Source organism: Sinocyclocheilus rhinocerous, unplaced genomic scaffold (assembly GCF_001515625.1).
Source record: "Sinocyclocheilus rhinocerous isolate Xijiao unplaced genomic scaffold, SAMN03320098_v1.1 scaffold97, whole genome shotgun sequence".
NCBI lineage: Eukaryota > Metazoa > Chordata > Actinopteri > Cypriniformes > Cyprinidae > Sinocyclocheilus > Sinocyclocheilus rhinocerous.
Window position 1 is genome coordinate 1,158,001 of NW_015666183.1, and position 13,291 is coordinate 1,171,291.

The 13,291-nt window shown below is 35.2% G+C and overlaps 1 protein-coding gene across 1 annotated transcript in view; it reads right to left on the bottom strand.

The window, feature by feature from the left end:
• The window catches only part of LOC107732092 (arf-GAP with GTPase, ANK repeat and PH domain-containing protein 3), a 177,268-nt gene that overhangs the window by 20,829 nt on the left and 143,148 nt on the right, over positions 1-13,291 (bottom strand). The window contains exon 13 of the mRNA XM_016543339.1: positions 8,539-8,700. Coding sequence (XP_016398825.1) covers positions 8,539-8,700 — 162 coding nt within the window. The remainder of the gene's footprint in view (positions 1-8,538; positions 8,701-13,291) is intronic.

A 13,291-nucleotide genomic window follows, 5' to 3' on the forward strand; every position in this document is an offset into this window, starting at 1 on the left:
TAAATATATTAAAATTTAATTTTTGATTAGTAATATGCATAGCTAAGAACTTCATTTGGACAAAGGTGATTTTCTCAATATTTTGTTTTTTTTCAGATTCCAGATTTTCAAATAGTTGTATCTCGGCCAAATATTGTCCTATCCTAACAAACCATACAGCAATGGAAATCTTATTTATTTATTTGAAAAAAATTGACCCTTATGACTGGTTTTGTGGTCCAGGGTCACAAATGTGTATTGTTTAATGCAATTAATAAATTTTTTTTTACATTTTGTTTGTGTGTGTGTGTATATATATATGCTTAAAATTATTTTTGTAATAATTTTTATTTAAAAACTTTATTTTAATTTTTTTTATTTAAAAATATTATATTAAATAATTATTACATTAAAATAATAATAAAAATTATTAAAAATATGAAATTGCAGATTAAAGAAACAAAAACATAAATGCCATTATTTCCTAGTTCCAGATCATCTTCACTACAGGCTGAAAACACAAACATTTAAATGGCCAATATCCAAGGTGCATTATGGGTATCTGCGATTAGTGTCAGTTGCTGTTGTTCATCAGCATCGTAAAATCCAAGTGATTAAAAAGGTAAATACATCCATTAGAGTACTTATCTCATTACCAGTGAAGACTCATTATTATTGCAGCTGCCTAAATAGAATATAATGTGGGTTAATCATTCTGGTCACAGTAATTTCCACATCGCAAAAACACACGCGAGGTACTGCAACGTTTCTACCGAGCTCAAATGAGGGGCGAGAGGTGAAAAACAGACCATCATTTCTGCAATTTGCTCAATATTCATTTCAAAACCATGATTACTTTGATATGTACGGGACGATGATTACACACGTGAGTATTATAGCCAATGAAGCTGCATGAGGCGAAAATAAGTTCACAGACTCAATCACTGCAGTTGTTCTACAGAAAAAAGGCTGTTTATTAGTATTAAAACGCACAACATAACACCATTTATTGACGCCCACTGTAAATGATCATTAGCACATTACTGAGGTCTCACTTTGTATTATACATATAATAATATAATTACATTATACACATTATTGAGGTCTCAATTTTAAAGAATTTATCATGAATTATCAAGAAATTATGAAATAATATATAAAGTATATAATAACAAAGAATATAAACTACAATTTAAATTTACAGTATATTATTATTTTTTTTATATTATTATTTAATGCCTACTTTATGGATTTTACGATTTATTTGGAACTTAATGAATATAAAACCAAAAGATAACATTATTCATAAAAAATGAACATTAAATGGTACATGGTAGAAAGTCTCTACCAGATGACATTTCTGCTATCACACCACCTATCTCTAAATAAAAACTCCACACACAACTGTACATTTAGATGAAATGTTGAGCGTGGTTTTAAGGCAGCGGTTTATCTTGAATGTGAAGTATATAGATCTCCGTCTGCTCTCGTCTCCGATCAATAATCTCCATATGATGACTCGAACACATGCATATGATTGTCAAAGACTCCCGTTCACTGCATGGCCTCAAGCGAACGGCAACAATCCAATTAGTTTGACACCCTCCTCAATTATCCGATTTATTCACGGGACTTGACTCCAGGTCAGAGATCAATACAGAGCCAGCAGCTTTGTGTCTAAATCAAGGACTAAAGGGTGAAGGTCTGTCGCCCCAGTTGATCTCTCTACTTTGTTTACATTTCATGCTTCTTTTCGCTGGAAATCAACCACAAATGTATGACGGGATGCACAATTCATGTGGATAAATATCTCAAAGCTCTCTAGAACTACTTTAGTAGTATTTGTTTCTAAATGTGGTCAAAATAAGGGAACATATTTCATTTCTAGTACAAATTAAAGCAGTAAGAATATTGACTTTTGATTTGAGTAATTAGCAGATCATGCAAACATCTTTCTTGAGTGCACATATTTCGTATTTTAGTATTACAAAAGGGAATACATTTGGATAACATTTTAGCTGTGGTGATACAGTTTCTCTCCTGCTATTATGAAAAGCAACACAATTATTTTGCATTGCACTGTCCAACGATTACACACCTCTGCATCTCAACACAGACAATTACTCTGTTGGCTGGCCATCTGATAAATTAGCCATTACAACAGGTAATTTCAATATGGAATTATTAAAAAAACAGTTTCTGATGTCAGCAGCTTGAAACCACAGAGAATAGAGGATAATCGACATTCATTTTGTGCTTTAGTTGTTAGCAAGCGCACAAATAACAGTAACTGTTAATTCAGTAATATTTCTTTGAATAAAAAGGAGTGTAAAAGTTTATTGCTAAATCTAGTGAGCTGCCTACTTAGAATTTGAATGCACTAAAATGCTGTCTAGATAGGCTCACTAGGTTTAGAAACATATCCTATACCTCTCTGCTCTCTATATACAGTGGTCAAAATTCATAATTCACATCCAAATGAACAGCAGTTCATTTTAATAAAAAGAAAATCACTTGACCGTTAAAAAAAGAGAAAATGGACCATTAATTGTTGCATGTCAGGATCAACAATACCAATTTTTTAACTAATCCAAATGTTAGGCTTCAAATATAATATTATATGTACAGGGTTTATATACAGGTTACAGTTTTTCCACTTAAAGCAATTAAAAATACAAAAGCAAAAAAAAATTAAAGAAAAAATAATAATAATAAAAAAATACTTCAAATTAGTTTATTTTATTTAAATATAATTTTTTTTTTATTTTTCATTTTTATTTTTTAAAATATTTAATTCAAATTTTAACACATTTTTAAATTTGGAGGAAAAACATGTCAACAACTGCATCAAAACTATTTAAAAGCGTCCCAGGATGCACTGAGGTTGAGTAATTGTCTAGAATAATCAGACCTAGAATCTAAACAAAGATGAAGCTAAACAAAAATAAGAGTTTTAAATTGTTTAACATTTGTTGGTTGTTTCCATACTTTCATATGCATTATTTTAAAGAACCGACGACTTTTCTCTTATTCTAAAATAAGGAAAATGTCCCAAACATGTGACTTTTAGTGAAGGTCTATAAATAAAAGTGAAAATGCACTGCATTAAAGGAAAAACGAAAGCATTGTATCTACAAAAATTACCCAAAGACTCTGAGTTCTGTTGATATAAAATGTGCAATAACACAAGCTCCCAATCAGCCACTGGTGCTCAGAAATTAGCAGTAATGAGACGGAGAAGAGCAGGTTCTGCCTGACTACATCCAGTTAAAATCCAATCTGAGGGACTGGAGGCAAAGAGGGCAGAAACAACTTACCTTAATTAATACGCTACAATAAAAGAAATAAAGCAACATCTAAAACCACAGTCTTTCTCTCCTCCTCGCTCTTGCGATCTTTCATTCATGTTTCTATTCACACCGCATTCACACTCAGACACTACCATTTCAAAGGTTAAGGGTCGGTAAGATTTTTTAAAATGTTTTTAAAGTCTTGTATCCTCACCGAGGCTTCATTTATTTGATTAAAAATACAGTAAAAACAGTAATATTGTGAAATATTTTTATAACTTCAAATAACTGTTTTCTATTTTAATATATGTTCAAATGTAATTTATTCCTGTGATGCAAAGCTGAATTTTCAACATCATTACTCCAGTCTTCAGTGTCACATGATCCTTCAGAAATCATTTTGATATGCTAACTTATGCTCAAGAAACATTTCTTCTTATTATCAATGTTGAAAACAGCAATCTTTTCATAAATAAAAGTCTTTAATGTCACTTTTGATCAATTTAATGCATTCAGTATTCATTTCTGGAACTTGACTGCATCCATCAGGAATAAAGCATTTTTTTTCTTTTGAATAATATGTACTGATAAATCATGCACAATAAGACCAATAACATTTATTGAAACACTAACTAGGGTCAATTTTGGTCTTTAATTTGAGATCTGTTCCAGCAACCTGAAAAGCCCCCAAAAATCTATGCAAATTAGCTCAGAAAGCGAGAATGAAGAAGAGGAAAACGAATTGTGCATCCCATCGAATGGAGGCTGATGCTTCTAGTCCAAACGCCCTCTGGGTCAGACGCCTGCTCCAGTACCACATCTGGACCTGCCAGTGTGACCCGATTGCTATTCTGTCAGAGCACACAGCCACGCAACCACAAATCCATCACATCAGAGCCGCGCAAAGCCGCGAGGGGTTTAAGTCAAGGTGTGTGCGCGTGTGTGCTGCTTTACAAACTCCAATGGGTGACAATCTTGAATCCAACACATGTGCGCTAGTACACTAAACAGGTCTGGGCCTATAGAGATGCTAGCTGGTGTCTAAGAATTAACGGGCAGCTGGGAGGAACCAGACCTGCCTGTGCCATCTGTAAATGTCAGTGGCGGCGTTTGCTCATTTTACACATCATTAAAGGCAATATTCCTAACCTGTATTAGAGCAATCAGCACGCGCCCATTACTGACACGGGCCTGGGGGGATACGGGCCAAACACTGAGGAGGCGAGAACGCACTCACCGTCTCCATCAGACACACACACACACACACACAGAGTTACCATGATGGTGTTTAGTGTTTGTGTGAATGACACTGTGCACCTTCTATATATGTTATTATTTAAAAGCTGCTTGTGATGGGCTTTGGTTCATAATGTGACTTTCTCATCACTACCTGCTTTTGGTTGTTATCGGTGTATTACAAAGGTACAAAACAGATTTCTGTACTTCAGTAGGTTGGTATATTAACATTATATCAGTTAATGAAATTACGGTATTTAACTGTAAATTTAAGTTAAAACCGTAAAACCTAAAACATTGCTACCATATTTTTTACGATAAAATTCAGGCAACCACAGCTGCCGGTTTTTTACCGTAAATTTTACGGAATTTTTTTTACAGTGTATGTACTGAAATCACGCACAATAAGACCAGTAACCTTTATTGAAACACTAAACAGGGTCGATTTTGATCTTTAAGGTGAGATCTACTTCAGCAACATGAATACACAAAAAATTAAAGCAAATTAGCACAGAGAGTGAGAACGAAGGAGAGGAAAAGGAATTGCCAACATTTGCTCAAGTGCATCCCATCTAATGAAAGCAGATGATTCTAGTCCAAACGCCCTCTGGGTCAGACGCCTGCTCCAGTACCACATCTGGACCTGCCAGTGTGACCCGATTGCTATTCTGTCAGAGCACACAGCCACGCAACCACAAATCCATCACATCAGAGCCGCGCAAAGCCACGAGGGGTTTAAGTCAAGGTGTGTGCGCGTGTGTGCTGCTTTACAAACTCCAATGGGTGACAATCTTGAATCCAACACATGTGCGCTAGTACACTAAACAGGTCTGGGCCTATAGAGATGCTAGCTGGTGTCTAAGAATTAACGGGCAGCTGGGAGGAACCAGACCTGCCTGTGCCATCTGTAAATGTCAGCGGCAGCGTTTGCTCATTTTACACATCATTAAAGGCAATATTCCTAACCTGTATTAGAGCAATCAGCACGCGCCCATTACTGACACGGGCCTGGGGGGATACGGGCCAAACACTGAGGAGGCGAGAACGCACTCACCGTCTCCATCAGACGCACACACACAGTGTAAACAATAACACCCCTTATACACACACACACACACGGCACTTCAGACAATGAACTGAAGGTAAATGCAGACATAAACACACCCCAACAATGATCTGATGCATGTGAATGTACAAATATATACAGTACATGCAGTCGCATTTATCTTCTTTACAAGGTCTAACAGAGGCACAGGGCTTCAAGGAACCAACACATTTGGTCCAAAAACACATGAAGCTTCATTTGCTGCCGGCTGTCTGGAAGCTGGGCAAGTGTATTTATCAGCCTGGAGGATCAAAACAAGTAATGCCACCTGGACATCATTATATCAGTATAAAAACTATTTAAAAGTAAAAAAAACAAACAAAAAAAAACGTTGTATTTAGAGCAAAAGTGAATCAGGAAACTGATTAAATGATTGGAAGATCGTATTGCTTATTTTATATACTGATTATTTATATGGTCAAATGTCTGATTATCGATATGCAGAACCAATATTAAATTGTTTTATAAATAATAAAAACATAATTTTTTAAAATTATGTTATTATAAAAACAATAAAATAGATTAAATATTTCATATTTAAATACATACAAAATGTAATAATGTTTAAATATATATATATATAAAACAAATAATAATAATAATAATATAATGATAAATGAGATTTTATAATTAATATTTTAAAAAGTATTTAAAATTGTGTACGTTTAAATACGTAAATACCAAAAATAACAATAATAATGATTAGATTAGATTAAATATTTAAAAAACATAAAATGTAATAATAATTTTAAATATATACAAAAACAAATAAAATAATAATAATAATTGTTACTATTAATAATAATAATAATAATAATGAGAAAATAATTTGTTTTGAAATATTAGCTTTAAATATTTAAACATTAATAATTTAATTCAAATGTAATAGTGGTAATAGCTGGTACTACTACTGCAGTAGTAGTTATATATTTAAAAATGTAATAATCATCACAACTCCTACTAGTGATAATACCTATTATTTTTATATTTAAATTTAATTATTTTATTATTACATTTTAATGTTTAAATATGTTAAAAACTTCACTAATTATCCAAAATTATTGAGCAAAAACTATTTCTTTGCTATAAAGGAAGAATTGCAAGTGTGCTATGAGAATGCAGCCTTATTTGTTAACTACAAACAAAATAAGTAGATTTGTAGAAACTGCATGTTTCCTATAGAAGACTACAGCAAGCCCAGATTAATCAAGCTCCAGAATGGCAGAGCAGATCGCTTTCCTTTACAGGAGCGAAGATAAAGGTATGGTCACAAAGGCATTAAAGCTCCTGTCAGTCGACTCACCAGGAAACCTGGATCATCTTTTAAACACCTGAGATGTTCATTATACCGCCGTACATCCAGCGGGAATGGAGGAGATGCTCCACTGAAGCTGTTCAAATGGAGACAGGAATTAAAGGCCTGTTTGCTGTTGGATTCAACTCAAACTCAGGGTCGAGACAGTTCAAATGGTCAAGGCCTGCTTGAATCAAAAGACTTCATTTAGTTGTCTAAGCATGTCTTAATTGTGGACGTTCACGTAAAACCATCAGCTGCCCGAGACTATTTGTGAATCAGCGCTGTAAAAATCTCCCGGACACTTCCCGGAGACGTTCGCTCATAAAGCAAAGCACGAAAAAGTTGCCTAACCTTCTTCGAGAGCGACAGCACATTTGATTTATGATGCTTCACAACAGCTAAAATTCGATTTCTGCCAGCATTCGCCGCTTTTGATTGCCCCGTAAATGAGATAAACTGATAGCAATTTATTCAAGGATCCAAGCGCCCCCTCCACCCCTCCCATCTCTCCCACTCCTCTGCCTTCAGCAGATACAACTTGCTCCATGTGAGTGATTCTCATACTTAAGCAATATGTCTGTATTCTGCATGCACTCACTAGAACAGACAAGCACGCACTAATAGAACCTTTCAGGCTGTACAGGGGCAAAAACGACGACGCTCATGATGGAAATTGCGTCCGCACACACATTCAGCCGCTGTTATTCTGCCAGATGACCAAGCCAAGCTTAAGAAAATCAGAGGTTAGACCTCGTACTCTTGAGGAACTGTCTGCGTAATGAGACAGAACGAGCGCTAAGAACGTCTTTAACTCCTGCTGCAATGGGAAATGACCACGTTTGCGATCCCTTGAGCTTGTAATGTCATCCATACACATTTAAAACTAATAAAACAGCCACAACAGTGGCGCTGGATCATTTGATGCAATTTTAGCTCATGTAAAAACACAATTAAACTTGATCCTGGTCGCATTTAAATAGCTGAAACGGATGAAAATTAAACAAAAATCCTTCTTCAAACCCTAAATGTCTTTATACCACCTACAGATATTTTTTTTCATCATTTAAGTGCTTGATTGTGGTCTTTTTGTGTGACTTCAAAGATGCACATAGGCTAAATGTGGATTTATTGAATGGTTTTCCAAAAAAAAAAAAAAAAATTTTATTAGGAAGTGTCTGTGTCTTCATCATTGATGGACGGTGTCCATCTAGTTGATGGATTTTGCCTATTGGCAACAAAACAGCCTGAGGGAAGCGCTTTTGTTTCCTCAATAACAACCAATTAGGAGACTGTATTTGTCATTGGGACGGGCAATAAAACCCAAGTGGTACCGTCTTCATGACACATCATCTCTGTTGTACATGGCACAAAACAATGGATCAACAATGAAGATTTCTAATTCAGAAAAAGATTGAATTATTTTATTAGCCACAGGCCAACTGGACTTTTTTATATGAGAGCATTTTGTACCTAAAACAAGCCTACAAATGCTAAAACCGTTACTGATAGCCAATGAACAACTGGTGTTTGTGTTATTTTGTTACCAATGGGACAGTGAGATATAGATGAATCAGTAAATGGTAATTTTTTGTACAAATAACACAAACTTGTACAGTTTTGCATCCCTTTACCTTCATTCCCTGCAGAAAGGCCATCCGGTTTGGTGATGCCCGTGCTTTTTTTCCGTCTGTGTTTCTTACGGTTGGCATGAGGTGATGGTGGAGGCTCAAGTTTGGGACTGGTGGCACTGTTCATGCCAGGGGCGGAGCTGAGAGGATCTGACATCCCATTGGCTGGAGGAAAGAAAACAGACATGAAGTTCAACCAAAGATGACAAAACCTGAAATCCTTACAGTCAAACTCCACAAACATTTTTGCTACTTTTTTTTTCTTACTGGCCAAATTGTATTAACTTTATATAAACTATGTATTATATTTCATTCATATATATATGTATATATATATTAGTGCTGTCAAACGATTAATCGCATCCAAAATAAAAGTTTTTGTTTACTATGTGTGTGTACTGTGTATATTTATTATGTATATATAAAGATACACACATACAGCATACATTTTGAAAATATTTACATGTATTTACGTGTATATTTATATTCATATAAATTATATCATATATAAATATATAAAATTTATAAACGTAACATATCTTTCTTAAATATATACATGCATGTGTGTGTGTTTATATATACATAATAAATATACACAGTACACATTTGATTAAGTAATAATAAAAAAAAAAATACAGGTACCTTACAAACTTAAAGCTCGTTGAAAGTATGTTTTTTAATACATTAAATGTTTTTTTTTTTTAGCAAAAGCAGACAACTCCAACAGTCGTTTTTTGCCAAAGCAGATAACTCCACATTTCGTGTTTCAAAGGTAAACAAAACCAAGTAATTGCTTTGTAATTGCTAAGTTAGTGGGACTTGGGGTTCTAATCCGCCCTTGTATAGTTTTTTTCCTCATTAAAACAAATGTGTCCATCAGTGATGGTTTGTGTGCATTTTATTTTGTATTTTCACCAAAACTAATAGAGAGTCTCCACAACAGTTAGCAATAGATTGAAGCACTCGTCTGTGCATGAGTCGCCGGTAGACTTGTGCCGGTATTCGGTAATGCGATATATCACGGTAATGAATATGCACGATATTGTTATCGTGGGCACTTCTAAATACCGTGAATAATTATATATTACAAATTATTCAGAATTTTGAATGCATTTTAAGAATACTTTCGCAACATGAAAATTTGATACCGGCATATCCCTAGTCGCCGGCATTGATAACAGCGGCAACCAGCACTCAGCATCATTTTAAAAGCAACACATTCAAGAGGCAGATCGCCACTTATTTTAAACAAACAAACAAAATTAATAAATACTCTGCTAGTCAACTAGAGATGTTTTATTTGTAATAGATATATCTGTACTGTGAGATGTTTCAAAAATATTTAACATTAACAGGGGAATAACAACTCGCATTAACAGGGGAATATCGATCTGTCCGCTTACACTGCAGAAGCAAATAATGCACGTATCTGATTAATATCAGTGTAGATGCGACCAGACGAAACTCCTCTCAGCTAGCGAGTCTTTTCGAAGTGACTAGCAGCCTTGTCACCTGACCTGAATACTGCACGCTGATTCGCTAAAATGGACTTGTTGGGTTCTGTTCATAAACAAAAAGGGCGCTTGTTGGTTTCTGCTGTAAAACGTGAACTCGCGATGCCTTGACGGCGGACAATACCGACTTTTGTGACAAAACGTGTTTAGGGTTCAGAACGTGCTATATGTGGAGAATAACGCATGGCAGTAATTTTTTTTACGTGGTGTTTATCGGTTTTTGCAAATGAACTCTTCATATACACGCACACAATAATAAAATAAAAACCAAAAACTTTTTGCTTCCTAGCACAACTGATGCACTTATGTTATTAAACATCATCTAAACAGGTTACAGTTCGACAACCCACTTCCACCACATTTTACAGTACAAGTGAAGATCCACAACCACAGAGAAAAACAAGAGCTGGACCACACCTCCGTTTCACCTCTATTAGCTTGACGAGGAGTGTCTGAAACCCGCGGAGCTAAATAACGCATATTCTAATGGCACCAACAACCATTAGCCTGTGTAGAACATTAGGCGTAATTTGGGGGTTTACCTTGAGGGATCGCTGGGCTAGCATGCTCTTTAAAGAGAGAGAGATGGAGGCGGCGCAGGGGGTACAGGACAATAAACTACAGCCACCCGATCCGCCGTAGGCACCGATGACTTTAGCGTCTAGCTAATGCTACCTTTAACACTTCGGTTTCCCTGCGACAGTTCCGTACGGTGACCGCTTCATATGGTAAACCGACGCAATGTGGTGTTTTATTGATAAGACACGGTTAATAATAATGATTGAGGCATTTAATAAGAACAGCTTGATAATGAATAAATGATGAAGCGGAGGATTACTCAAATGCACTGTGGGATTTGATCTTAATTACACATGGCAAGAGACAAATTAGAGGGTTTAACAATTAGCCTTGTTACACAATTACGATAATTCTCAATCAATATTGTTGCTTTATCTTTATCAAAGACGAGCAAGAAAGATTCGTCCTAATGATAATGTTACTGTGGTATCTGGACAATATACATGTAAATTTATAAATGTTTTTGTAAATTAATTTCTTCAATCAAATGTCAAGATTATGAGATTAAATGTATACATTAATATTTTAATTCATAAGGGAAAGTGTTATCAAGGCACTTTTCACCATTTTAATCACTTTTCAATTTAAATAGATAATTGTAAATTACTAACTAGTGAATTTTGAGTATATATAGATACATATTTGTGCAAGATACACAAACACACACACAAAAATTTTTTTTATATATATATTAACATTTATTTTCATTATTAAAGATACTACCCATAATAATTGTATATTATTTTATTATTTATATAATTTAATAATTAAATTATATTACATTTGCTTAAAAATATATTAAAATAAATAAAAAAATGTATATAAAATAATATAATAGTGTCTTTGACACTAACTTTAAAAAAAAAAAAAAATGCATTTTTATTAATCAAAGATACTACCGACAATAATTTTGTATTTTAATATTTAAATATTATTTATTAATAGTATCTAAATAAATGAAAATGTACTATCATTGGACATTATTAAATTAGTAAAAATGCACTGCAGTATAATCTGTAAATTTAGACTGTCTGTTTCTATAAGTGGTAGCACAAAACCCTCACTTAAGGCCTCTTTCTTTTCCCAAGATCACCGTGTTTACCATGAGTGCCGTTTAGGCTCTACAAAGCAGATATAGTGATATGAGCTCGCTGGAAACACGGCAGGTTGGCAGTTGATGCTTCATCACTGACTCCGTGTTCACCATTGATATTCATGACTTTAAGAGTCTGCTCTCCCTCCCGCGTATGAATGGCGGAGCGGCGCTCCCAGCTGCCACACACGTTGTGGCAGGGACGCGAACGTCTGTTTCAATTTCTACACTCCTCTTCCCAACAGCCCCCCTGGGACCAATCATTAGCTACAGCAGACAGCTGGGGGTAGAGGGCTTCTGAGAATACTGTTCACACACTACACACATGCAGCAGCTTTCGCACATTCAAACACACAAACACACACACACACACATACACACACTCTCAGTGAAGAGCGCCCATCTCCAGCTGTGACAGCAGTGGCATTGTGTGTGTAGGTTGAGGTTAACAGTGAAGGGCTGCCCTTGTCAGATCAACCATCTGAACCTCTGTTTACAGAGTCATCACTAAACGAAAAAGTACCACGGTACAGCGATAGATGGTTACAAATGACGTGGTGCTTTGAGTTAAGCCCTGTTCACACCAAGAACGATAACTATAAAGATAACAATATTAGCGTCCACACCAGAGGCCGATATCGTCTGTTTATTCTAAGCGCATGCTCATCTGCCGCTTTAAATTCTCAAGCTTGTTATAGCAGGATGGATTCTGATTGGGTGTCAATGATTGTATCTTTCTTTAGCTGGAAAAAATTGTTCTGAAAGTGATTCCAACGATATTGTTTCTCTGTGCCTTTATCGTTATAGCTGTGGTGTGGACCCTGCTATTCTTTAATATTGAGAACGATTTTTAGAACGATATCTTTATTGTTATCTTTATAGTTATCATCCTTGGTGTGAACAGGCCTTTATACTATGGAACTGAATTAAATTGATTATTATGGTACTTTGATCATTTTCATTTTAATTAATTATTTTATTATAAAATGTAACCACTCTGATCTTTTGATTTGACTGCCCTTTAGTATCTCATGTATCAGGGATATTTATCTTTGACAATTTGTACATTTTGTTTCCACCTTTTCTATATATTTTTTAGTACCATAATATTGTTCCCTTTTTGGACCTCATGTTTATTAAAGTGTTTTCTTTATCAGAATACTTAAGAACATTTATTTAATATACATGGTACCATAATAATGTTTGTTGAGACTTAGGACCAGTAAAATTATTATTTATACTAGGGGTGCTCCGATTGATCGGCTACCGATCACTATCGGCTGATAATCACGTTGGGATGTTTGATCGGCGGTCTCTAAAAAGGCCGATCTTAAACAACCGATCTCAAGCTGATGACGCGCCTGCAGTGAGAGGTTTGGTACGACATGCAGCTGCACCGTCTCAGTCTCTGTCCGGCGCGGGTGAAATAATTATAATGCTGAAGGTGAGGTACTCACCTTCATATTTCTTCATTAAATAACTTATAAAGTAATTTGAAAACCTTGTGTGAGACATAACTTCACAAACAGCGTGAGTGAATCACCGCGCGCTCTCTCTCTTTCTCTCTCAA